Source organism: Antedon bifida, chromosome 8, assembly GCF_963402885.1.
Source record: "Antedon bifida chromosome 8, ecAntBifi1.1, whole genome shotgun sequence".
NCBI classification, from domain to species: Eukaryota; Metazoa; Echinodermata; class Crinoidea; order Comatulida; family Antedonidae; genus Antedon; species Antedon bifida.
The window spans coordinates 12,215,768-12,240,267 of NC_136233.1; the positions used below are offsets into that span (position 1 = coordinate 12,215,768).

Sequence of the window (24,500 nt, forward strand, 5' to 3'; positions counted from 1 at the left end):
TTAATTTATACGCTTGAATAATTATTTGCCGATTATCCAACCAAAAGTTACGCCTCTTTTTGATCCGCCACCAACGGTGAAGAAAGAGCATATCAGATCTATTTACAAAATAAACGATCAAATCACTAAAAGGCCAACCTTTCTCCCGATGACACAAATTAGTTGTGATCAAAAGAAGAAGTTAAAAAAATCCATAATGGAAATGAGAAATGATCATTAAAAAAGATAAATAAATGAGAAATAAAACAAAATGAACAATGGGATAATGTGAGCTTAATTAGGCCTACATCTTTTTTGACGGTGCTGAAATTTATTGATTTGTCTTTTTATACTGAATGACATTTTCAGTGCTAAAGCATTGATAAGTTCCGAAGTGGTTAAATAGAAAGCATACATTAGCAATATAATAATAATTCAAACACAACTAAAACAGTAATTGAACATTAATAACTATAGATAATATGGAAGGAATTCAAGGTAAAAGATACTATGAAAGAGGAAATGAGATCTATAAAATTGATTATGTATGTATGTTATCAACATTTTCCCGTAAACATATATGTATAATGAACATTTCTAATTGAGGACCTAAAGTATGTTGGAAGAATGTTATTGAGGATTTTGTATAGGCCTCACTATTAAATTCCATTAACCAATTACGGTAAGTGTTCAATTCATTATATATTAGTGATCGTGTGATCCCCGTCGATATTCATAATTTAACTCGTAATATTTTGGAGTTCTGGAGTCTACTCTTCATATTAATTTATCTACACATGATTACCTTTTTTAACAGACATCGTACTGACATCGAGCCAGTGTCAATGCAAGTAGTATATTTGTTTGTATCTAGCTGAGAATACAGTGAATTTTAGAATTGTTTTTATAAACGTTGTTATTCCTTCCCCTTCAAAGCACTTTATTTGAAATTAGAATTTGCATTTAAATCGTTTATTTAATGTCACTTATTATTTCTCCGACTTCTAATTTGTCTGATCCCTCCCCTATAACCTACTTTCCAAACTAACCTAAGCTCTGTCTACACTATCAAACATTATGTGACAAAAAAATGTGATGTTACCCGCTATGGACATGGTGATGTCATATTACTACCATATTCGAGCATAATCACTACCATATTTGGGCACATCACACATTTTTTATCAAACTAGTTTGATGATAGTGTAGACAGAGCTCTAGTAATTTTTTCATTTTTCTGTTTGATGCCTGTCATCATGATACAATAACTATTTTTGTGCATTGTCAATATATAGCCTAAAATTGTTTTGTTCCTATATTTGTAAAAGTCCCATATAATCCCCAAGACTAAACGGTACCCAATGATATTCAGTAAATTCACTCATACATATCGTTGTTCGAATGCACTAGATAGCGAATCCTTTTTTGTCATAAAGACTGGTGCTAAAAATGCGGCCGGATAAGGTTGTATACACTCCAAAATTCCTGTCGGAAAAACACTAACGGATGTCATTATAGGCAGTGCTTAGATTGTGAATGTGTCAGGATTTCCTTGTAATGTTATATTGTTACAGTAATCATGGAGGATTTAGAGACTCTGGTAACTTCAGATATTGCGATTGGAAGAGAGAAACTGATCAATAATTCATGGAACCTTAGTGAAATAGCCACGCAAAGTGAAGAGGCGTTTAAAAAGGTATGATAGGCCTATATATCACGATTGTTTTGAAGTAAAAACTAAGGAGAGTTAATGAACGGCGGAGACCATACCAGGAATATTGCCTGTTAAAAAAGGGCCTAAACCGTGCTTTTGAAAATTAATAATAATATTATGTCTATAATTATTCACATATTAATCAACGAAAAGCAGCCCTATTAATATGAAAAGTAATAATAAAAGAAAGTGGTTGTTTAGAGGCATATGTTTTTGACAGAGACAATCGAAAATTCCATTTCAAAATATATTCAAATACAACCAATTAGCGCTAATAATTCTTTTGACATATAAACTGAGAAATCGTTGTCTAATATATAATCAATCGGTACCTAAACAGAAACTATCATGGACACGGTTGGTTGAAATAATCTCTCTATGCTTCCATGGCTTGAATGGTTGCTTTATTGAGAAGTTATTCTTCAGTGAACATGCTATTGTGAAGAACAAACCTATTTGCATTACTCATTTTAGAGGAAACTGTATAACACATACACAATGGCATTACAATACACTGGGTTACAACACTGTTATGCATATATCTGTCCCGCCGTATTTAGATCTTTGGCAGTTCTCATCAAAGTGAAAATAGCCTACATGCTAAAGCTCTGTCTACACTATCAAATATGTAAAAAAAATGTGATGTCTTTATATGGACATGACGATGTCATATCACTACCATGATATTTAAGCTTATCACTACCATTTTTTGTCTAGTTTGATAGTGTAGACAGAGCTTAAGAATGTTATCAACATTACATTCAGTTCTCTTCATTCACAACATGGTGGAGGTAACAAAGCAAAGCGAAGTTGACATAGTTTGAGTGTGATTTCCCCCACACACGCATATTATTGTTCCAATGGCTTCTATTCTATGTACTTTATATCAAATTATTCCTACAATGAGCAAAAAGATATAGAAAAAAGAAAGATTGGGAAAATCATGTATACCTCCTCTTCGAAAGGTATGCCACTCTCTATGGGACGCTTTATTATACAAAGATGCAACAGGTCTTTACGGTATACTCTATCACCAATTAATTGTTTCTCTTTTGCCGACGAATTCCTCGAAAGTGTAAAATGTAACTCTTCATGGGTTTTTTTTCACAGGCCCAAAATAAAGAAGCGGAAATAGCCGTCACAGAACAGACAAAATACTGCGTGACAAACGCATTAGCAAGTGTTGCCGATCAGATACATACTTTAACAAGTGATTTAAAAGCACTAATAGAGGGTGAGGTCCATGAAATGAAAATATTGGATTATGAAGTTAATCAACTTGAAATGGTAAGTATTGAGATATATATATTTTTTATTATTGACGTCAGAAAATCACATATAGTTCGTGTTCGTGGAAACCTGTTAAAAAGTAAATATATCAGAAAAATTCTCAGTTGATTTGTGGGAAATTAATAAAAGCAAGAAACTATGTATCATCAAGGTCATCATCAGGTCAGATCAACTTGATTCTTCAACATGATACACCTACTGCATTTCGTATTTTGCACGTTATACAGTAGAGGGCGCAACTCAATCTAATGAATATTGATAAGGCAAAATAAAACAAAGCTGATCATTTATACCGTACATTTTAAATGTGATATAAAACATATTTTAACACAATGTAATCGAAATCCAATAACTCTTAAACGACACAAATACAAACTTTTGTTGGTTGAACATAATTATACATAATTTACATTTTAATTTTTATCATTTTCACACTTATATTTCATATTTTGCACATTCTAAGAGGGAGCTACACAAACTAATGAATATTGATAAGATAAAATAAAAACTGTCCTGTCCATATCACCTTATATTACATTTTATATGATAACAATGCACATTGAACAAAATATAAATCAAAATGCCTTTAAAATAAATATACACTATTTTCGGTTAGCAATATATAGGTGGACACAGACCAGTTTAGCATTTTGACATTTATAGATCCACAACTTGTTTGTCATTCTTATATTATGCAATTCAAAATTTCGGCATCGCTTCTCGGCCTTTTGGCTAAGATCATGTGTAGTATCTGTTCTTTTCAGCTTAATATCTGAAACGCTGCTCATCGAGTAGCTTCTATATTAAACTGATTTTTGAACCTAGGCCATGGAATAGGAGCTTGCTCCATCCTGGCCACGGGTTGGCCTGGTATTGCAGTACCTCCAGGATCGGCCCATCCTCTTCGGAGGAAATAAACAATCTAAAAGCAGAAATCACTCATCGTAAGTTTGTTAAAAAAATGTTGTCTTGTGTTCGTGATGTAACTTGATTATACAGTTAACGCTCATCTTCTCCATTCCTCTTATTTACAAATTGTTTATTTTATTATAGAAAGGAAAAGCATTCGATTCAAAACGGGATATGAAACGGATTTCGCAATTCGCTTCTCGAAAATTCACAAAAGAAATTAGGCGAAAAACAAAACGACATGTTCGTGCCCATCACAAGAAACGTCGGTACATTTCGACGCAAATAGACTACGGAGCACTAGACAAGGTTGGTCATGGTATGATATTTACAAAACCATCGATTGATGACATTAGGGAACCGAAAAGCCCGCTAGAATCTACTACTGTACGCGTTAAAAATAGAACACCACGTAAGGCTGTTCCAGAACCCGCATGGGAGTCTCCAAGAGAAATCCCTGTTCAACCTGATGATGGAATGTGCTATGATTACATCACGAGAAAAACATCATCTGACTATTCTTCAACTACTGATGACGCAGACAGTGAAAACCAGTATTACGAGGAGTTGAATCCAGTTAATGGCTCCAAATCAATTTCATATAATCCCTTCTCATCTTTAAATCGAAGGCCTGAATGGGACAACGTTCCTAATACACCGTCATCGTTAAATTCAAATTCGTTACGCCTAAGAAAAATGTCTGATAGTTCAAGTATCGCTCAAACCCCAACACCGAGGGGAGCAGCAGGTAACTACTTCATGTTTTTGAAAAATAACACAGACGAATATGCTACATTTGAAAATCAACAAACACAACAACAGAAAAAGGACTATACACCAGCATTGCCAGAAAGGCAATTAGGTCATTCTATTAGTCGTATAATAGATAAAGACGAACGGATATACGAGGAACCAGCATTGGAACAAGGAATAGAGGAAGCCTTGAATGAACTTGATGATGCCACTAATGAAATACAGAGTGACTTAAATGATAGCGGAGTAGATGCTCCTCCTCTTGATGATGCAAATGATTCATGTTATGTCACTGATGAAATGCATATGGACTTAAATTACAGCGGAGTAGGTGGTCCGCCTCCGTTACCCCCTAAATTGACAGCGAGTCCGGAGACTCCTTTACTAGGCAAGACAGACGAAATTGATCATTGTAATATTCCAAATCCACCGCCAATATCACAAAAACATCTACAATGTGTTATAACTGAAAATCGGTTAAAGTCTCCAAAAGAACAATATGTGACTCAAAAAGTACATGAACAATCGAATACTCCAACACAATCTCAAGGACCACTAGCAGTCGGCATTTCTAGTGATTTAATAAAACAATTAAAAGCAAACTTAAGGCCGTCTTCCAAAACATTTAATGACGATGCCATCGGTAGGACTCCATTAAACTTGTCAGAGAAGTCAGAAATGCAACAAAATGCATCGCCAGTGCAAGCGAAACAAATCAACGATTTATCGATATTAAATGTAACAAGCAATCAGGCTCGATCAGAACAACCACCTTCAATTCCTGAATTTGCACCTAACAAACCTCATAATTTACTTAAACCAATTCCTATTGTACATAACCAGCCTCATATTGTACCTAACCAGCCTACCTTTGTAGGCCTACTTAAACCACCTCCTACTCTGCCTAAACAGCCTCATATTTTACCTGAGCAGCCTCATATTGTCCCTAACCAGCCTCATTTTGTACCTAACCAACCTCCTATTTTACCTAACCAGCCTCCCTTTGCACTTAAACCACCTCCTACTTTACCCAAACAGCCTCCCAATGTGGCTAAAAAGCCTCCGGTTGTAGCTAAAAAGTCTCCTATCCAGCAGCCTGTTAATAAACAACCACCCAGTGTTCCTAAAAAACCTCCAGGGACAAAACCCAAACCAAGACCAAAAAGTGAGGCGCCACGTCCATCTTTGGAAGAAAGGGAGCAACACAAACCTCTACAATTTACTCCTAACGCAAACTGCGAGCCAAAGAAGACGCCTCCACCCCCACCCCCAAAAACTAAACCCAAACCTGCAAAGATTCAACGATTTTCTATGATTAATTAGCATAATTAAAATTTAATTTATTTGTTATATTTTGTTAGATGAAAAGATGTGTACTAAAACACTGTAAATTTCTATCTATATTGTATAATTTACCTAATTTTCTTTAATTTCATTCTAAATATAGAATTGAAAATAATTAGAAACTAGAGACACTATGTTCAATAGAACATGAACCAAGTCAGAGGAATACCATTAAAACAATAATATTTTTCGTAAGGGAAATATACGTTATATTTAATGGCACTATTTACTTTAACAGGACCACGTGTACTATTAAATATTGTACGGTAATTTCAGCTTTTTATTTATAAGGCACATGTATATTTCCTTAATTTTCTTCATTACAGATATTTATTTCCTTTTGAAATTAACATAATCATAAGTTTTCATCATACTTTATATTTAATGGCACTCTTTAGGCTACTTTAACAGGACACTCATATTTTCATTATTTTCTTCAGTATAGATCTTTACTTCTCAAATAACATGCTTTTGAATAATAATAAAAAATAGAACATACTTATTCTATAGCTTTCACCAGGACTAAAGCTCTGTCTACACTATCAAACTTTATGTAGCAAAACATGTGATGTTCCCATCCATTTATATGGAAATGATGATGTCATATCACTACCATATATAGACATATCACAACCATATTTGGATACATCACACGTTTTTGTCAAACTAGTTTAATAGTTTAGACAGAGCTTTATATGTTACATACCAGAAGTTCCACTGAATAATTTCAGAATCAAAGAGACATAAAACATTCATTTTTTCTTCATACGTATACAACAGCGAGCACAAACTCGCCAATTACAGGCTGGATAAACTATTTTATAATGTATCGTTCTTATAAACTAAATCTCAATCATTTGAGGAGTGGAGTTGAATGAGTCGGTGAGTTACAACGCTGGCACTAGGTCAGGATTGAACCTTGCACATTGGGATTGACCACCAAGCTAAAGCTCCACTGTAATGTTCTTCAGTTCCGATCTATTTAATCATTTTCATTTTCAAGAATGTTATGATAAGTTACATCCCTTTTGAGGTTTGAGTTTCTTCATTTAGCAATCAAGGTCAGTGACACTTGGGTCCTGTGACTTACAAAAAAGTTTACTTTAACATGATGTCTAGACAGGCCTACTATTAACAATTAAATACTGTATATTTATAATTATATAAATGATGTATAGAAAAATGTCATATTTTCACAGATTAAAAAATCGATTCGATGTTTTCTTTTTAGTCTAAAAATATGTCTTCAACGTAGCCTACATGCTAAAACATTTTGCCTACAGTATGAACTAAAAGAAATATATCTATATTTTGTATACCAGTGCACAACACTTAATAAATTAATATTTAAAGGAAGAATGCTGTGTATTTATGTTCTATTATGTAAACGAAAACAACTTCCATTATCGTCGCCATCTGCATAGTTTGTAAACTTAGATAACAAAAAAGACAAGAAGGAATTATCCACAGTTTCAACAATTAATGTTTAATTAAGTTGTACACAATTCAAAGAGCATATAAGTTAGAAAATATAACCCAATGGAATGAGCGTACTTTAAACATTTGTACTTAGTACTCCTGAACAGTATTCGGTGTAAGTTTTGTCAGCAAATAAAAAATGCGTTTAAAAAAATTAAACCAGTGGATACAAACTGAACTACTTGCTATTTTCCGTTGTAAAACTGAGGCGTCTTTAGCGAGTATTCTAAATTGTGTAGGCCTCTACTCTACTGATTTACCTGTAAGCGTTTTACTAATACAATATATGAGTTACATGTTACTAGAAATGTTAAATTTTCAGGAATCACAACTTTTGTTTTTTACGCTGAATCTCTTTCCAAATGTTCGCCATGCTCTGAGGCGTCTTTGGCGAGTATTCTAAACTATTATTGTGTGGGCCTCTACTCTAATGATTTACCTGTAAGCGTTTTACTAATACAATATATGAGTTACATGTTACTAGAAATGTTAAATTTTCAGGAATCACAACTTTTGTTTTTTACGCTGAATCTTTTTCCAAATATTTACCATGCTCTCATCTTTAACATTAACACTTGGAAGCTTAAAATGACGCTGTCTTGGATTATCTTGACGGTAATGAACAAGCCTAAGATCTGTCCAAGGGTCTACAGAACGTGTTTCTCCTCCTAGTTTTATAGCATGGATCTTAAAATAATGTACGTTAATTAGCTGAAGAATGTTCTTATCGTGACCTGCATTCAGTTCCGAAGGGTTCGAAGGGCGCCAAGTATTTCGTTCAATTATTGTACCTTTTGCCGTCACGTTTGTTGGTCTACCAAAAAACCAATTCTGCACGCGGATGGATCCTAGTTTCTCGAAGCTTTTGTCAACAAGATAATCAGGAATTTTCGGTCTAGACGGATCCATGGGCTGTATATATTCATCGACATCAATGTTGATCATCCATTTTGTGTCGTGTTTATGTCGCCACACACAGTCGTTCTCGTGAGCAATTTGTACTTCTAAATATGTCTTAGAATGTGAATGTTTATGTGCCCATGGAATGATTGTTACAATACCTTTTTTAATATACATACCGACTGTGTCTTTTAGGGTACTATCAATTTCAATTTGATTATCATATATATAGAAATGTTCTACACCCATAAAATGATGATATTCAATCCAAGAAGGAATGAAATCGTCCACGTCTTTAACCATTGTACACACTGCTAAAAAGTTTGATTTTGGCGGGAAAGCGCCAGCAGAGCAGACAGTAAAGTTATCGTAAGAGTATTTGTGTTCTATTGGAAAAGGTACAGTCCGTTCTAATGACATAGTAAAGCCACTTTTATGATTGTATTGTTCTGGTAGAGGGCATGTAATAACCACTACGTATTGTGGTAGAAAACCAAAACTTTTAAAATCGTTGACTATTGGATCTGAAACTGAAACATCACCGTTATCAAATTTACAATTAAAAATATCTTCATGCCATGTGTCTTTTTGAAATTTTACACCGACCATGACGACGCTCTCTGCCACGTGATCTGAAAATATTGAGTGGATTGTTGGCATGTTTTCTCTCGAAAGTTTATCTCTGAAGAAACACATTGAGTTTCGTGGTGACGAATAAGCATATGCTGACGCGTTTTTCTTTATATCTAACACAGAAATGAATTCAGGAATGCGTCTGATGACCCTTGTCCTAGACACATCTTTTTCGTGTTTTAACTTCTGTATTATCTCGGTTAATAATACGATCTTGTGGTTATAGTAAGTAGAAGTTGCGATACATACAATAATGGCAAGTATAACGCCCTTCCATATTCCTGTTTTGTTAATGGAGCAAAGTCTAGAGCTGTATAACCACCACTTTCTGCGTCCCATATTCCACTAATTCCACATGACATTTATCACTGCTATGCAACCTGTTTAAACAGTAAAAGGTCATTTTAAGTAATGGATATATTCGTACTCAATTGAGTTGTAGGCCCCTGTACTAGTATTCTATTAGAATTGGCAGTACATTAATGAAGCAGACTTTAAACCAAAACCTAAAATTAGTATAAAATAATAACAAACTCGCCAAAGTAAATTCTTGTAATTTGATTGGAGGATTGTGGGTCACATGGTATAGCACTCACTCTTAAATACGTCATCAGAGTGCAATTTCGTTTTGGGCGCTGACTGTTTGTTACAGTGAGTGAACAATCACACATCACAAGAGGCTAGGCGGTGAACATCCCCGCGGTGGCAAATCAATAGCGCCGCCTACTTTTTTCTTACTACACAATAACATTCAAAATGACACTCAATCGGAAACAACATTTTTGGAGAGCGATGTGTACTACTTATTTAAACAAAAAAGCTCTTAATGTAGCTTTAGATTGTTTGTATGACTTTGATTAATTTTTAATGGGAACCTACTATACAAGAAATCATTAAAAACAGAATTAGCCTAGATCAGTTTCAGTTGCCTATCAATTTGCTCGTATTCGTAACGCTAATTATGCTACACTAGCCTCTAGGCCTAGGAATATGTTGTTGGTTGTTGACAATATTCATACTTATTTGCCCCATTTACACTCATAAACATTCATTATTTGTATAGTACTATATCTTACAATAAATAACTGTTAATGTTGAATACATAAAAGAGAGTCTTTTCAATGAATGTCTAGGCATACAGTAAAGTGGAACCGTAATAAGCCTAATTTATTTATGTGCCTAATGTTACAGAAGAACCCCTTTTATGAGACACCCTTATTCAGGAGAAACGACTTAATAATTAAGGGACACTTTCCCATTAAACTACGGCAACCCATTGATACTATTTGAATATAAATACTGTACGTACCTGGTAATTAATAGCTGTCTTCTATTAAAATGACATAGGCATATCCAAAAACAACCATCGAATACAGTGTACCTCTTTTTGGTATGGGTTTGTTTGTAATTTCTAAATGACACTTGACGATGACCTTGTAATAGGCGTAATTGAGAGACTATTTTCTCGAGCTTTGTTTAACCTCCCTTGTTTTTCACGCGGGTCTTTGTGATAATGTGGTTTTATTGTTCCTAGAGAATCCCATTCGTTTTTTAAACAATAAGACATTTTCGAGATCTTTCTATTTGCGATAACCTAGATGCGACAGGACAGATAGAGGGATAGATAATAATTATGGGCATACGTGGACATGCCGCCATTTCTCGACATGTTATTTTTGGTGCATTCGAAGTCCTGTCCATGCGACGAGCAAACGACACAATGATAGGCCTCTAACCTAAGTTCCCAAAATGATTATTATTATTATTATATATCATTATTTTTATAAGTTTATGGAAATCTCTTATGTATTATGGACAGACAACGCATTCAGACGTTTTATAATAATCATAGTTCTGACAGCATCTATACCGCCCTCTGCGTGTATCAAGATACATTGCTATGATTGAAGTAATAGATCACATGACATTAAAAAAAATATTACCATCTAAATACAGTATGACGCAAACAACATCCACATTGATTATATTGTATCGATTTATTTTCGGAATACTGTATACGAGATTGTAATTGTTCAAACAGGAACAAAAGTTTAATTTTAATAAAAAGTTCCATTTCAACACAGCATACTAGTATTATTAAATTTGTTTTACCTTTGTATTGTATTCAATAACATGTAGGCCTATTTACATATTAATTACAACATCATGTAATACTCATACATGTAAATATTCATATGCCTTCTATAAATCAAAAACTCATAATTAAACTCTTTCTACACTATCGAACTTTATGTGACAACAAATGTGATGTGCCCATATATGGACACGATGGTGTCATATCAATACCATATTTAGGCATATTACTACCATATTTAAACTTGTTTGATAGTGTAGACAGAGCTTTATATTTCGTAGTCTAAAAGCATAGGAATACTTGAATCACCAGATTGGTGTTTTTCACAAGGCCGTTACTTACTATAAAACTATTTACACAAGTTATCATTTACAGTACATATGATCAGGGAAGAGTTAATTTAACTCTTCCCTGATATGATTAAAAAACTATACAAAAAGAGACACAACTAACTGATACAATTTCATGAAAAACATAGAGTATCAAGTATATCTTATCTTTGGTCATATATTATTTTTTTAAAATATGTATTTTAGGAGCTGTAATTGCACTTGAGTTTAAAGCATTTAAACTATTCCATAGCTTTGCGCCAGAATACGAGAAACTTTTCTTTTTATACTCAGTGTTGCCTTACGTAAACTTAGAATAGTATTTAGTATTATATGTTTGTTTGCATTCATAAAATCTGTTTCTTAAGTAGGATGGTGTTAAGTTATTCATCATTTTATACATTCGTAGTTGTATTCAAACCTTCTTTATCTTTTAACACTGCTTTCCATATCTGTACCATAGTAGTATCTTTAACATCGAATGGTGGCAGTTTAAAGCTGCGATATCGTGGATTATCTCCACGGTAATGCACCATTCGTAGCTCACTAACAGGATCTAATGTTTTATGCCCACTTCCTAATTTAATAGCATGTATTTTAAAATAGTGAACATTAATTGGTCTTAAAATATTTTTATCATGACCTGTATTTAAAATGGTAGGAAATGTTGATCTCCAAAGATTCCTCTCTATTATAGTACCATTGCGGGTAGTTGAATTAAGAGGTCGACCGAAAAACCAATTTTGAATCCTTATTCCTCCTAATGTATACAGTTTCGGATCTTTTAGATAGTCGGTAATTTTAGGTCTTTTCGGATCCATTGGTTGGATATACTCATCGACGTCAGTTTTAATCATCCATAGGGAATCATGTCGATGACGCCACAAACAGTCGTTTTCATGAGCAATCTGTATTTCCAGATACGTCTTTGAAGGTGATTTGGTATGCCCCCATGGAATTACAGTCACAAATCCTGAATTTATAAACTCCCTCAACGTTGTGATCAGAGAACTGCTGTTACTTTCGTTGACGGCATTGTCATATATGTAAACATGCTCTACTCCCATATACTTGTGGTATTGTAACCACGAAGGGATAAATTCATCTACATCCCTAACCATTGTACACATTGATAAAAAGTGTTTTTGCTTCAAACCTGTTTGACAAACCGTCAAATTGTCATAGGCGACTGTGTCTTCACTATCACTTTCTACATTATTCATATTAGTTTGTGCACTTGGCAAAATTCGAAAATTCATCTGAAAATTGAGTCTTGTTTTATATTTCTTTGGTAATTCACATGTTATTACAATTATATATTGTGGAAGCCATCCAAAGCTTAATTTATCCTCTAAGATAGGATTGTTGATAGTTCTTTCACCATCTGGAAATTCACAGATAAACATCCGAGAACTCCACTTGTTTGTTGAAAACTGTAATCCAATAAAAACTACATATTCTCCAGTTGTATCAACAAAAGCTGAATGTAGATCTGGTAGCCCAGACTTTCTTAAACTATCTTTGAAATAACACGATCCATCTTGTGGGTAAGAAGTCGTGTATTTAGATCCGTCGATTATAAATTCACCACAGCCATGCTTGCAGATAGATCCATTTTGAACACTTTGATCAATAGTGTATTGTTTGCGTATAACATCGTATATTTCACTTTCATCCTGTGGTTGTTGATTGATAGATGGCAGGAATTCTTTAAATGTTACATTATTATCCGGGAAAATAACAAAGTAGAGAGTAATAATGGCAAATGCAAGGATTATTGTAAATTTCTTATTCTTCATACTATGTTCCCTGTCAACCTTAAGAAAAATGGAAATGTTATTAGAGAGGTTTCGCAACCTTACGAATACGATAACGAGAACGGATACGTCACGCACACGTATTCGTAAGCCAGTAAAAATCTGTTTCGCATGGCAACGAAATATTTAGGGCGCCGTCTAATATATGACTGAATGAATTGAACGAAGCGCAGGTACGTGTTTCTTGGCTGCCTAGTAATTTAAAAACTGGTAGATATGGTTTCTTGCAAAATATATGTTTTAATGACTGTGGTTGAACAAATATTTGCCAAAATCGGATGCTTTATTACTGATATTTGGGTTTAAAATTGAGAGAAAACGGTCATTTTAGTTATATACAATTTAGCAATTTTCCTTCATCTCCATTTTTTCTCCATTTTTTATATGTTTTTCAGATTGGTCTTAGGAAGTACCTACAAAAAAAATAAATTCTGTTCTAATTTTGTCTAGGTCAAATCGTAGTTTGACCGGACTAGAATCCCTGCTATTATATAAACAGTTCATACCGTTTCTATTGTGCGTTTCTTAACCTCAAAGAAGAATAATCGAAGAATGGCATTTTTGTTTGATTTTCCATAACGGTGTATACCTTTGTCAAGTTTTGAATAGAATTCGTGAATAAACATACATGTTGATGTTTGCCATGTCAACTAAGGTAAAAAAAGAGAGAAAAAAGCAGTTGGAGGCATACTATCCGACTAATAGTGGATATCACGTTATTACAATGCTAAGCCTAAACTATCGGAAGATGGTTCATATGCATAAAGGAATAGAGGACTAATTTTAGTATGATTATTATTTTACTATGCAATTGAAAATCAATCTAAATTTAATAGAGCACAGTATCAAAGTCTTAAAACGAGCACAGAGTTGTAGGCCTATAAAGAAATGAATGCCAAAAGTTATCCTACAAAACAGTGATTTGGAGAAATAAAAAGGGAGATATCACCAAAGAAAATAATCAAGACAAATACAGTAATGTTAATCAAAAGGTGGGTTGTTGACCGCAACCAGGTCCTCTCCTCCTCTCCTTAAACGTTTTTTCCGTTATTCAGAAATTACGCTTTCCATGATTTGCTTCCATTTTTCTCTGTTTAGGGCAGGATGTTTTTTTTTATTCTGTTCCATTTTTGGTCTTTCTGGTGGTCGTTTTACTTTAGTTTCCTTAATTATTTGGTAGTATTAGATAGTCTAGTCTTATTCGTTTAATTATTTTACTCCATTATTCGTTTTGTTATCTCTGATATTATTGCGTTACTTTATCACTGAAATTTGGGTAATGAACGACTGGACCAAATAGGCAAACTAATTTTCGTAAACTAAATTATTTTGATCAACTTAAGGTTTCTCAACAAACTTTACCATTAGTACTCTGGCAACTATAAGTTAGGAGACAATCGTCTACAATTGTATATGTATAGTCTTAAGGAGTTCTCATAGGCTAGTCTCCGTTATAATAAACGAAAAAAAGTAGTAAACTACACCTGATAAGTAATTTACGTTATGCAATAGAAAGGTACAATAAAAGAACACCTACCTATTCCTCAGTTTAAATCGTAGGCCTGCAGTTTAGCGTACGTTTATCGTGGCGACAGAATTTTACATGTTATTAGCTTTCAACGGTCAAAGGTCTATCGCTTAACCGTATTGTATAAAAACGCTTGATTGCTCTTTAGTGCGTGTCTATTCAACTTCACAAAAATTGTTTAGCAATTGGCAAACAATGCTTATAATGGAAAATCAGAAACTTGGGATAAAGCAAAAGGAAATAGAAATTATCAGAGATCGACAATATAATAGTCTAACAATTTCAACAACTCTACAGTCATTGATTTAATAATTTGAATTTTAGTTGTTTAGTTGGTCAGTTTATGTTGGTTGGTTTATGTTGGTCGGTGTTAAGCTTTGATTGAAATTACAATGTAATTTTACTCTTCCCTGGTTTTATATATCACACCATATCACCGTTTATCATTTATGTATGTTTTGCTTATTTCTATTATTATTATTGAAATTCTTTCATAGTGCTATAAATGAGAACAGAAATACTTCATTAATAGACTTAGTATTACATGTATAGTTCATGCCCATCTAAATCTGTTTAACTTCAAATGAAATATACTGTTAGATATTTTTTTTTCAGACTATTATGTATATGGATGTAAATATAGGTAACAAACCACCCTGCTCTAAACAGAAAAATAGAAACAAATCGTTGAAAGCATAATATCTGACTGACGAAAAACGTTGAAGAGAGAGGATGTTTTATTAAAAATACAAATTATCATTACTCGAATGTTACCGATAAACATGATAATAAGTATAAATAAAATTAATTAATTAATTAATATAAATTTATAAATATAAAATTATAATATAAATTAAAAATTGTGTATTATTCTGTTTTCCTATTTTAACCTACATTGCATGGTAACACCAAGTGACTTAAATAATTCGAATTCAAATTTTAAAAGTTGTAATTGTAATAATTATTTTATGTATGGTTTACACTGATGTCATGGCACATCACACTGCCCCTTTCAACTTTCGAAATGTGTTGCCTTTAAGGGTTATAATAATAATAAAGTGAAAATACTAAAAAATCACAGGAACACCGTCCAAGACTAAGATAAGATTATCGAGTAGAATTTGACTGGTAACTTGAAAATTATTTGAAAATGAAATATTATGTATGTAAATGACCTAACAACGGTACAATAATGGATAAATCTCTCCATGATTATTCTTCAAAAAAAGATATGATTTATGAAAGTGAAATTCATAAGCGCGGTGGCCTACGGTACTCTAATAAAAGTTATGGTTGACGATATCATGTAATGCTATCTGTAACGTGGTAACGGTTACATTAGACATTAGAAATAAACTACTCAATCAATCACATTTTCAAATGACAAAAATTGAGTAACATTCAGTTGAGGGAAATTGCGAAAAGCATTCCAATTTGAGTTATGTATAAAATCATAATAAACGATTGAGGGCGCTAATGTTCCAATTCACAATATTTATGTTGTAAAGCTTCAAAAAGTGTTGTTAAAATATGTTATCTTACACCATTTAGTACGAGAGTATAGATTAAGAGGAATAAAGAAAACGGAAAATTGGTTTAGGTCCCAGGTTCATTGCTTGCGAGATATTAGATTTTACCCACGGTGGAATAGCTCAAGCCTAGCATCTTCCAATGTTAGGTAAAACTGTTTACACTGCAAGATACGTTGTAAACATTTATTTAAACTGATGGTTCAGTGCTCATTAGTATGTACTGTATATGGGTTTATACATTTACCACATGCAAAACCATATTAACAATCTATATCCGACTCGACAATTATTAGTGACGTCATCGAGGCTTAGGCCTAGTAATTCCCCTTGACTTAACTAGTACAAAACCACAAAATATACTATACATACATTTTCATTTTCAAACAAGGTCATCTACCTATATATCATAATGGAACTACAGTAACTGAAATCAGACATTTTTCTCTTAATGTAAGTTTTCGTGTAGGCCTATGTCGCACCTATAAAGAGGATTTATTAATTAGAATAATTGTACGGGTTTGATGAGTCTACAGTTATTCCAAATAAGTTAGTACCATGACATAACCTAATATTTTAGATTTACTCCACATGTTGTTAATATTTAAACAAATAACAAAAAATGTGGCAGGGAAATACACATGGAATAATCACATTATTTTCAAATTGACTGAAAGGTACAGTATTAACATTACATCGTGACATTAAGATACCATATTTCACGACTGCCAGATAACTAGTTTAGTCATATCCTGCAAGAACTTGCCTTGTATTTAAAGGCGATAGTACGCTAATGGTGTTTACAATAGTTACGTAAGCATATTCTCCGTAGAGGGAGCGTGTGCCATTTATGACGTCATTGATTTTGTTGATGTTTTATACATCGTTTATAGATTATTTCAGCATATTATATACTATATTTATTTATTTATTTATTTATCTATTTTTCTTAATGTGATGGAATTATTAAATGTAACTAATATCAAGTGGATCAAGAAATACAAATGATAGGTACTTAATGTAAAATTACCGTAAAACCTCGAAAAGAAGCCAACTGGGCATTTTTTCCGAAAAGAATCTCACCTCGAAACGAAGTCCCCTGTGGTTTGCAAAAGTAATCTTTTGAAAAGAAGCCCACCCAAGAGTCTTCAAAAAAGAAGAAGTCCGTTATTATGCTTCAGTCTCGAGGTGTTACGGTATAATATTTAAACTAAATGAAAGGTCGATTTTCATTTATGAGCTTTTTAGAGAGTTAATATGAATAGCTAAATAAATAATTAGTAGTAATAATAAAATAAAAGGTGTGTTTTGTTGTGATAAAAATTAAAATTCTCCTATGGAATTTCGAACAACTTAAATAGTCCTACTTGTGCGTTATGTAAACTAGTTTAATAACATTATAGAAGTCTACTACTCAGGAGGCGGGTTCTGGATTCTAGAATTGATAACATGAACACTCACAAGAAACATGACTCAAAAGTAAGAATTCGGCCATCGGAAGACATGTCTACTATTGTTTACGCATTTACTATATTTTGAAAATGTTGAAGTTTCCTTAGCACGCAGCAGTCAAGTATATTTTGCTATGATTTGTTGTAGATCATGGAACATATCGCATTATCATGATCTAATCAATATATGATTGTCAAGTGCACATTTGACGTAATTTAGCACTTCTTAAATAACGAGTGTGATTCACAACAACAGGCAAAACTAAATAAAGAAAGTTAACATACTTTATCAATTTACTGAATTGCTAACCGTAAGACATTGACGTCGCAGAAGACATGAGTCACAGGAAAACTCGCACGATAAACAACGACGTTCTAAAAAGGACAATTTTCACTCGCCATCAATTGAATTGAATAGGCATATCCTTTCTGATTACATTCACGTCTTTAGCCACAGTATAAATTGTTACCAGCAATTAAAGATACAATCCTATCCGTTTCATGGAAAATGTCCCTATACTAGGTCACTGGCCCAAAATATAGTTTGGCGTGACAATTTTGGTAATTTACCTAAATTTCTAAGAAATGTATTTTAAAAACACATTTCTTTGAAATATAGCCAAGTCTGTGCTGTACTTGGTACTTGGTGGTTATTCCCTTTAATGCTTCACAATGAATTCTGATGCCCTGTGGGCGGCGGCTAAATTGAATCTCCTTGAATCTATTTCTATTACTGTCTTCAACAGCTTCTTGATTCAGTTTAATCCATTTCAATTTTGGAAGGAATTCCATTTTTTTCATATCTGTGGTTGCAATTGGGCATTATTCTTCATTAGTGTTCATTTATATTTTGACTTTATTTTAAGTTATGTTATAAAAAGTGTTTATCTTTTCCTCAACATGGTCGTATTTTTTTTAAAAATTGAATTTAAATGAAAACTGCTCCTTCAGAGCATAAATACAAGGTTCAAGAAAGTTTATTTTCCGTATAAATAACAAAAAATATTCAGAAATTCATAATAGTCAGCAATTAAGACAGTACATGGTACAGAATGACACTAACATAACAATCAAACAAACATCAAAGATACCTAAAATTGGTAAATGAAATTATGCCTGCTATTTATAGTGACAATAAGTAAAATACATAAACATAAAAAGCGAATAGTTTATTGTTGATATGAAGTTACGTAGTCACGTATATTAGTTCTGAAAAGAACTATTGAGTTTATCGACGTTTCGATGAATATGCTTTGATCGTCCTCAGGAGTGACAATGCGTTCCCTTCCAAAAAATTACATCCAGTAATAGAAATAGATTCAAGAAGATTATTTACAATTTTCAGCTAATAGTTTATTGCTGTCTACTTACGTAAGCAGACCATAATCCTTGTATCTATGAATATTCGTTCCAATAGTTTGGATGTTGACGTACGTGAAATCCCAAATCTTCGAAAGCTGTCAACCGTTATTAACCTGAAGTAGTTCCACCTAAAACACATAATAAAAGAATAGACATTTTCTTTTTTATTCTGTAAATTAAAATGATAGTGCAAATATTGCTTAATTATTAATTAGGAAAAGACCACTTGCAATATAACCACGTACGTCAAACATGTTGGAACGATATTCATATACCATGAAAAGATTCCCTAAATAGTGTCTGAACAATAAACAAAGGGAACTCCAAATGAAAAGACGGAATCCATAAATACTCAATCATAATTCTTTCTTTTATTTACCCAAAAATACATTATAAACATTGTAAACATAACAAAAAAAACCCATAATAAATCATGGGATTAGACATTGAAAAATAAATAGTTAAATCAATAATAGGGCACCTTTCTAAACTTGATTATGTATAATAATTTGTTTTAAAACTTGCTCTCAAATATATGATTCTCTTAGAAACATAACAATAAATATCTTAAACAAACAAATAATAAATTGCGACACTTTTATAAGTTAATAATTGAAATAAACTATTTTTTCCAACAAATATTTAGTATTTTATCACAACTAAGCCAATTAAGCTATTGCTGGTAAACGTCCCTTGAACATGACACTTTAGTAATATAATTTACCAATTCACCGGAGAGAGGAAGTGAGTTGCTGAAGGAAATACAGTTAATGAAGACTAAAGAATGGAAGGTAACAATGTATACAGAAGAAGGAAGCTGAAAATGCAGGCCTAACATTATACAGATCGCCGAATAGACATTATAATGAACCAAAGCTGCTGGCTGAACGTATAAAAGACAAAATACACTTTTTCAGCAGGCTATTTCTTTTTTTTCTTTTTTTAAACCAGAAACAACAGCCGAAACAAATCTGCCACTTACATCTTGGTTTAACAGATACAAAGACAATTACAACAACTCAGAAACACTTAAATTACGACGAAACAGATAAAGATTGGAATTAAAAAAATGTACGTGTTTTTAAATGTCATTCATTCATTCATTCATTTATTCGGTCAAAATCAACATACAATACATGATTACATAACAATGTTACAATACAAAAAGTTAAAACTTGAGACAATTAAAAAGAAAGAAAAAATGTTATAAACAATCTAAAAACAATGCAAAAGTCTAAAATGATGGTTAAAAAATGGCTTAAAAATGGTTTAAAAATGGCATAAAATACAGCATAAAAACAGAATATCGTTCAGTTGATAATATTATGCAGTTTATACAATTTCTCAAACATATTGAATATGCCTATATTATAGGTTTTTCATAGAGAGCCCCTGAAGAGTTAGGCCTACATTTTAACTAAATAAAATGAATATTAATTTTCTCTCCAAAAATAGAGACCATGTTTGAAGCTTAGTCTTAGAGCCTGCTGTCAGTTAAAATCACCTCACTCAACGCCAATCACGATAAAAACATTTCCTGCTTGGCCTTACACACGTTCCTTATATGTATTTCTTCAAACTAAACTTGAAGAAATCGTTTTAGAAGAGAGTTCTGCACCTGAATTATGTAAATCAAATGGAGAAATGCATGTTTGTATATAATTTAGTAGACCCCTATTATTCTTCTAGGCATTAATTTCTTCCTATTATTTTGATTATTTGGAAAGATATAACTCTCAAATTAATTTAAAATTACTCTTAAAGTCGAGAAAACAACTGTCTCTAATTTGAAAGTAAACTCCTGTTAATCTGGAATTGGTTACCTGTATCTAGAGAAGATAAGTGCGATAGGAATTTCTATACCATTGGTAAAGTTGCTGATTGCTAATATGTAATGCTAAATAATTGTCTAATATTTTTCTCTTAATTTCGCTGACAGAATTCTAAAAGAAGTACATAATATGTTGTAAACATTGTATTCATTTCAGAATTTGCCTACCATATATGGAGTTAATTGTTGAATAAAGTACCTTGAATATTTAATTAATGAACACGTTTGATACCATTGTTTGGCACAAATATTTAAAACTGCCTCTTCACAGATTATAAAAGTAAAGGAGAAACATATCAAATTCATTGAAGACGAATGGAAATAGGACAATTAAAAATCGTTTCCCTTTTTAGATTTAATTGATTCTTTCGGTAATTAATGACTAAGTTCCTCTACATCCGACAAACTCCATTAGTGGGTTCTCTTGGCCAAACAAGCGTGAGGTTTGAATACTTTACTTCGGAAGGTAATGTTTTTTTCTAACAGGTGCTGTAACAATATTGTAAAAACATAAGTTGTAAAAGTTCAGAACATGAAAAGTTAATACGATACTAAAGTAGAAGTAAGGACTGATTCAAAACGTTGTATCATGGATGATTCACATAGTATGTTACATTTTACAATAACCAGAATATTCAAAACATTAAATAGAAATTAGTATTGAGAAATCTTAACCATCCACAATAAATCCTTGCGCTTCATTGACCAAGCAGCCGATTGGCCTCACGATTGTGTCAGAGCAAGACATGACTTAACTCTCCTGTTTAAATGGCTTAATTCTAAGTTTAATTTTGATCTTGTTTCATTGTTTTACTTTAATGTTCCTGTTCGTAATCGTTGTTGTAAACCCCTTCTTTATAATATTTCTTCATTAAGATTTTAATGAGAAACAAAACCCCCGCATTAATTATTGTTTTTAAGCTTTAAAATGTACTGTAGGCTTATATAACTTATTCTTTGAAATGGCCTTTGCTAGTAAGCCAACGAACTTTTTTTTCGAGGTTTAAAAAATGCCCGAACCCACGCTCCGGAAACTAATTATTAACGAAGCTCGCTGTAACAAGTTTCAATGCGTCTGCTAAAAATTGATGACAGTTAGAAGTTTGGATTTTTTACATGGTTACAGGACGTTTAAAGGTTATTCATACTTAAATGTCAAGTACAAAATCTTAACAAACATGAAGATAATTAGTTATTTTCTTGAGACTTGACTAAGTGATAATATTAAGATTGAGTCATTCATTTGTGGTCATTTTTAGTTAAGCTAAAGTTTCCGAGCTATTAGCTTTTTACCGGTTTCGGTGAAGTACAAAATTGGGAAACATAAAGACAAATCTCAGTAAAATCTATTTTAAAGTCTATTTTCCCCCTATAAAATCACATCTTCAACAAGGCCAATTTATTTTAAATGACAATTGTAAACATTGTATAGTAATTACATCAACATTATTAAGATTATTCCACGCATTGCTGAATTTTGTCGTATGGTAAATGTTGTCGATATTTATATGTCGCTTTTGACAATCAGCAGAATTCCCCCAAAGCGCTTAGAAATAAAATGGGATTTAAATATATTATTAAACATGTTGAGTTGCAAATAACTAAAAAAGTGTGTTTTCAAAAGGATTTTAAACTTTGAGTGAAGGCGATTCTACATTTATTTTATGAGCTACGAATGCAAAGATCGTGTCTTCAGGCGACTCGGTGGCAAAAAGTAAAGACGAATAAAGCTCTGTCCACACTATCAACTTTATATTACAACAAAATTTGATGCACCCATGGACATGATGATGTCACATCACTACCACATTTGGGCATATCACTACCATATTTGGGCACATCACTCCTTGTTTGTCAAACTGGTTTGACAATGTAGACAGAGCTTTTATACATCTTGTATACACTAGAGACATAGGTTAAAACAAATTTGAAATAGGAGTAATTTGCTTGTATTATTATTCTCTTGTCTAAAGCTAGCTATTGTCCAATTCCTATTTTTTTCCTCCTGTATTCTAACTAACTAAATCAAGCAAAAGTTACTCATTACTAAGAAAGTTGGAAAAATTATTTACTTTTGTATCATTTAAATAAAATAATTAACTGATGCAATTTATTTAAATTAGTTCTCTCTTGTAGCAGTCTACATGTCTGTAACAATAGCAATTATTAAATACTTGAGTCAAGTGTAATTATGAGTGAATTTAATACATGCACCGACAGATGCGATTTGGGTTGGGGGTATGGATGGGTTTTTAATCATGACGACGCCCTGGCAATAATGATACCTCTCTTTGTTAGCATCCAAAGGGCCATCTCTAATTAAGGAACAGTACATTCCTGTGAAACGAATGAGGAACATTATAATGGCGCAGTTCCATCTTAAGGTTCAGGGTTCAATCCTGACCAGGATTTAACTTCACTCGCTAAGCCTAAAATAAAACTTTTTTTTGCAAATACTCCTAATACTATTTACTAAATAATAAGTTCTCTAGAAATAATGATAATAATTCAAAAGACGGCGTAACACAACGACATTCTCAGCCATACTTTATTTCCTTTTGGAAAAACACATACCGGAAAATAACTATCAGTAGTAGATGTGTTTTTTCGCCACGAAAACGTTATACAAATTATAATGTTATCTTATTATGGATCTATGTTAATAGGTGTTGGATGTTGGAATCAAATATACCGTAAAGATCAGACGAGTCCACAAATAAATAAATAGCATGATTAGGTATTTTTAATTAAAAATACAAAATATTTCGACACCTAACTTCTCAGTATTGTTACTCTTTCCTATTTTTTTTTTTATTGTTCAATTCTGAATCATTAATTTAGAAATACCGTACCAATTGTACCAGGATACTTATTGTAACCGAGTGAGGGCGTACGACAATCCTTCTGACGGCACGATTAGTCATCTTTTCAACACGATTAATATTGTGTGAATACTTTGTGTGTGTGGGTATGTGGGTTCATCCCACTTTTATTTCCATACATATGTTCCTATCTCTTTACATATATTTTTCTCTAAATTGTTTTCTCTATTGTGTGAATACTTATTGTAAACTTATTATAGTAAGATAAACTCTATTTTTAGATTGATATCCTTAGTAGTATAGCAAAAAATAGATATATCAAAGCGGTATACGGATAACGAATAGACGATGTGAATCCAAGTAAATAAAAACAACTCGTCATAATATTCGTGCTGACATTAAAAATTGTAAAATCTTTATTATTATGTCACATCAAAATGATCGGCACCTTATTATGATTCAATACAATTATTAAAAAGGGGGCTCTGATTAGCTGAGATACACTTCTGTTGTCATATCCCATTCGTACAACAACAACATATTATTCATTATGCAAATTATATTTCAAACATTTAATTACGTCTACAACATGAAGGAATTAGATAAAAATGAAAACAAAAATCAATTTCTCTATGTTTCCAAAATTGACATAGATTCAGCAGAGAATATACAAAAATGAATAAAATTATATAACTATTTGGTTAGTTAAAAATGCGGTATCATTATTTCCAGACA

At 32.5% G+C, this 24,500-nt stretch overlaps 3 protein-coding genes and 1 non-coding gene across 4 annotated transcripts in view; 2 read left to right on the forward strand and 2 right to left on the reverse strand.

Moving 5' to 3' along the window:
• The first annotated feature begins 1,384 nt into the window (after positions 1–1,384).
• Positions 1,385–7,296, forward strand: LOC144850006 (uncharacterized). Its single transcript, XM_078707165.1, has 3 exons — positions 1,385–1,675; positions 2,804–2,980; positions 4,037–7,296. Exons 1-3 carry the CDS (start codon positions 1,559–1,561, stop codon positions 5,966–5,968), a joined length of 2,226 nt encoding a protein of 741 aa, XP_078563291.1. The 5' UTR covers positions 1,385–1,558; the 3' UTR covers positions 5,969–7,296.
• Positions 3,696–3,887, forward strand: LOC144851205 (U2 spliceosomal RNA). Its single transcript, XR_013614164.1, has one exon. It is a non-coding gene; the product is annotated as a U2 spliceosomal RNA (small nuclear RNA).
• Positions 7,297–7,392: 96 nt separating the features above from the next.
• The window catches only part of LOC144850232 (uncharacterized), a 30,700-nt gene continuing 13,592 nt past the window's right edge, over positions 7,393–24,500 (reverse strand). Inside the window, exons 2-5 of the mRNA XM_078707468.1 lie at positions 19,122–19,240; positions 18,353–18,553; positions 18,036–18,320; positions 7,393–9,381 (exon numbers count right to left, since the gene is read on the reverse strand). Coding sequence (XP_078563594.1) covers positions 7,973–9,340 — 1,368 coding nt within the window. The 5' untranslated portion in view covers positions 9,341–9,381; positions 18,036–18,320; positions 18,353–18,553; positions 19,122–19,240 and the 3' untranslated portion in view covers positions 7,393–7,972. The remainder of the gene's footprint in view (positions 9,382–18,035; positions 18,321–18,352; positions 18,554–19,121; positions 19,241–24,500) is intronic.
• LOC144849866 (uncharacterized) lies at positions 11,041–14,864 on the reverse strand. Its single transcript, XM_078706954.1, has 2 exons — positions 14,780–14,864; positions 11,041–13,242 (listed from the first exon to the last, which is right to left on the reverse strand). The coding sequence occupies exon 2, from the start codon at positions 13,222–13,224 to the stop codon at positions 11,821–11,823; it is 1,404 nt and encodes a 467-aa protein (XP_078563080.1). The 5' UTR covers positions 13,225–13,242; positions 14,780–14,864; the 3' UTR covers positions 11,041–11,820.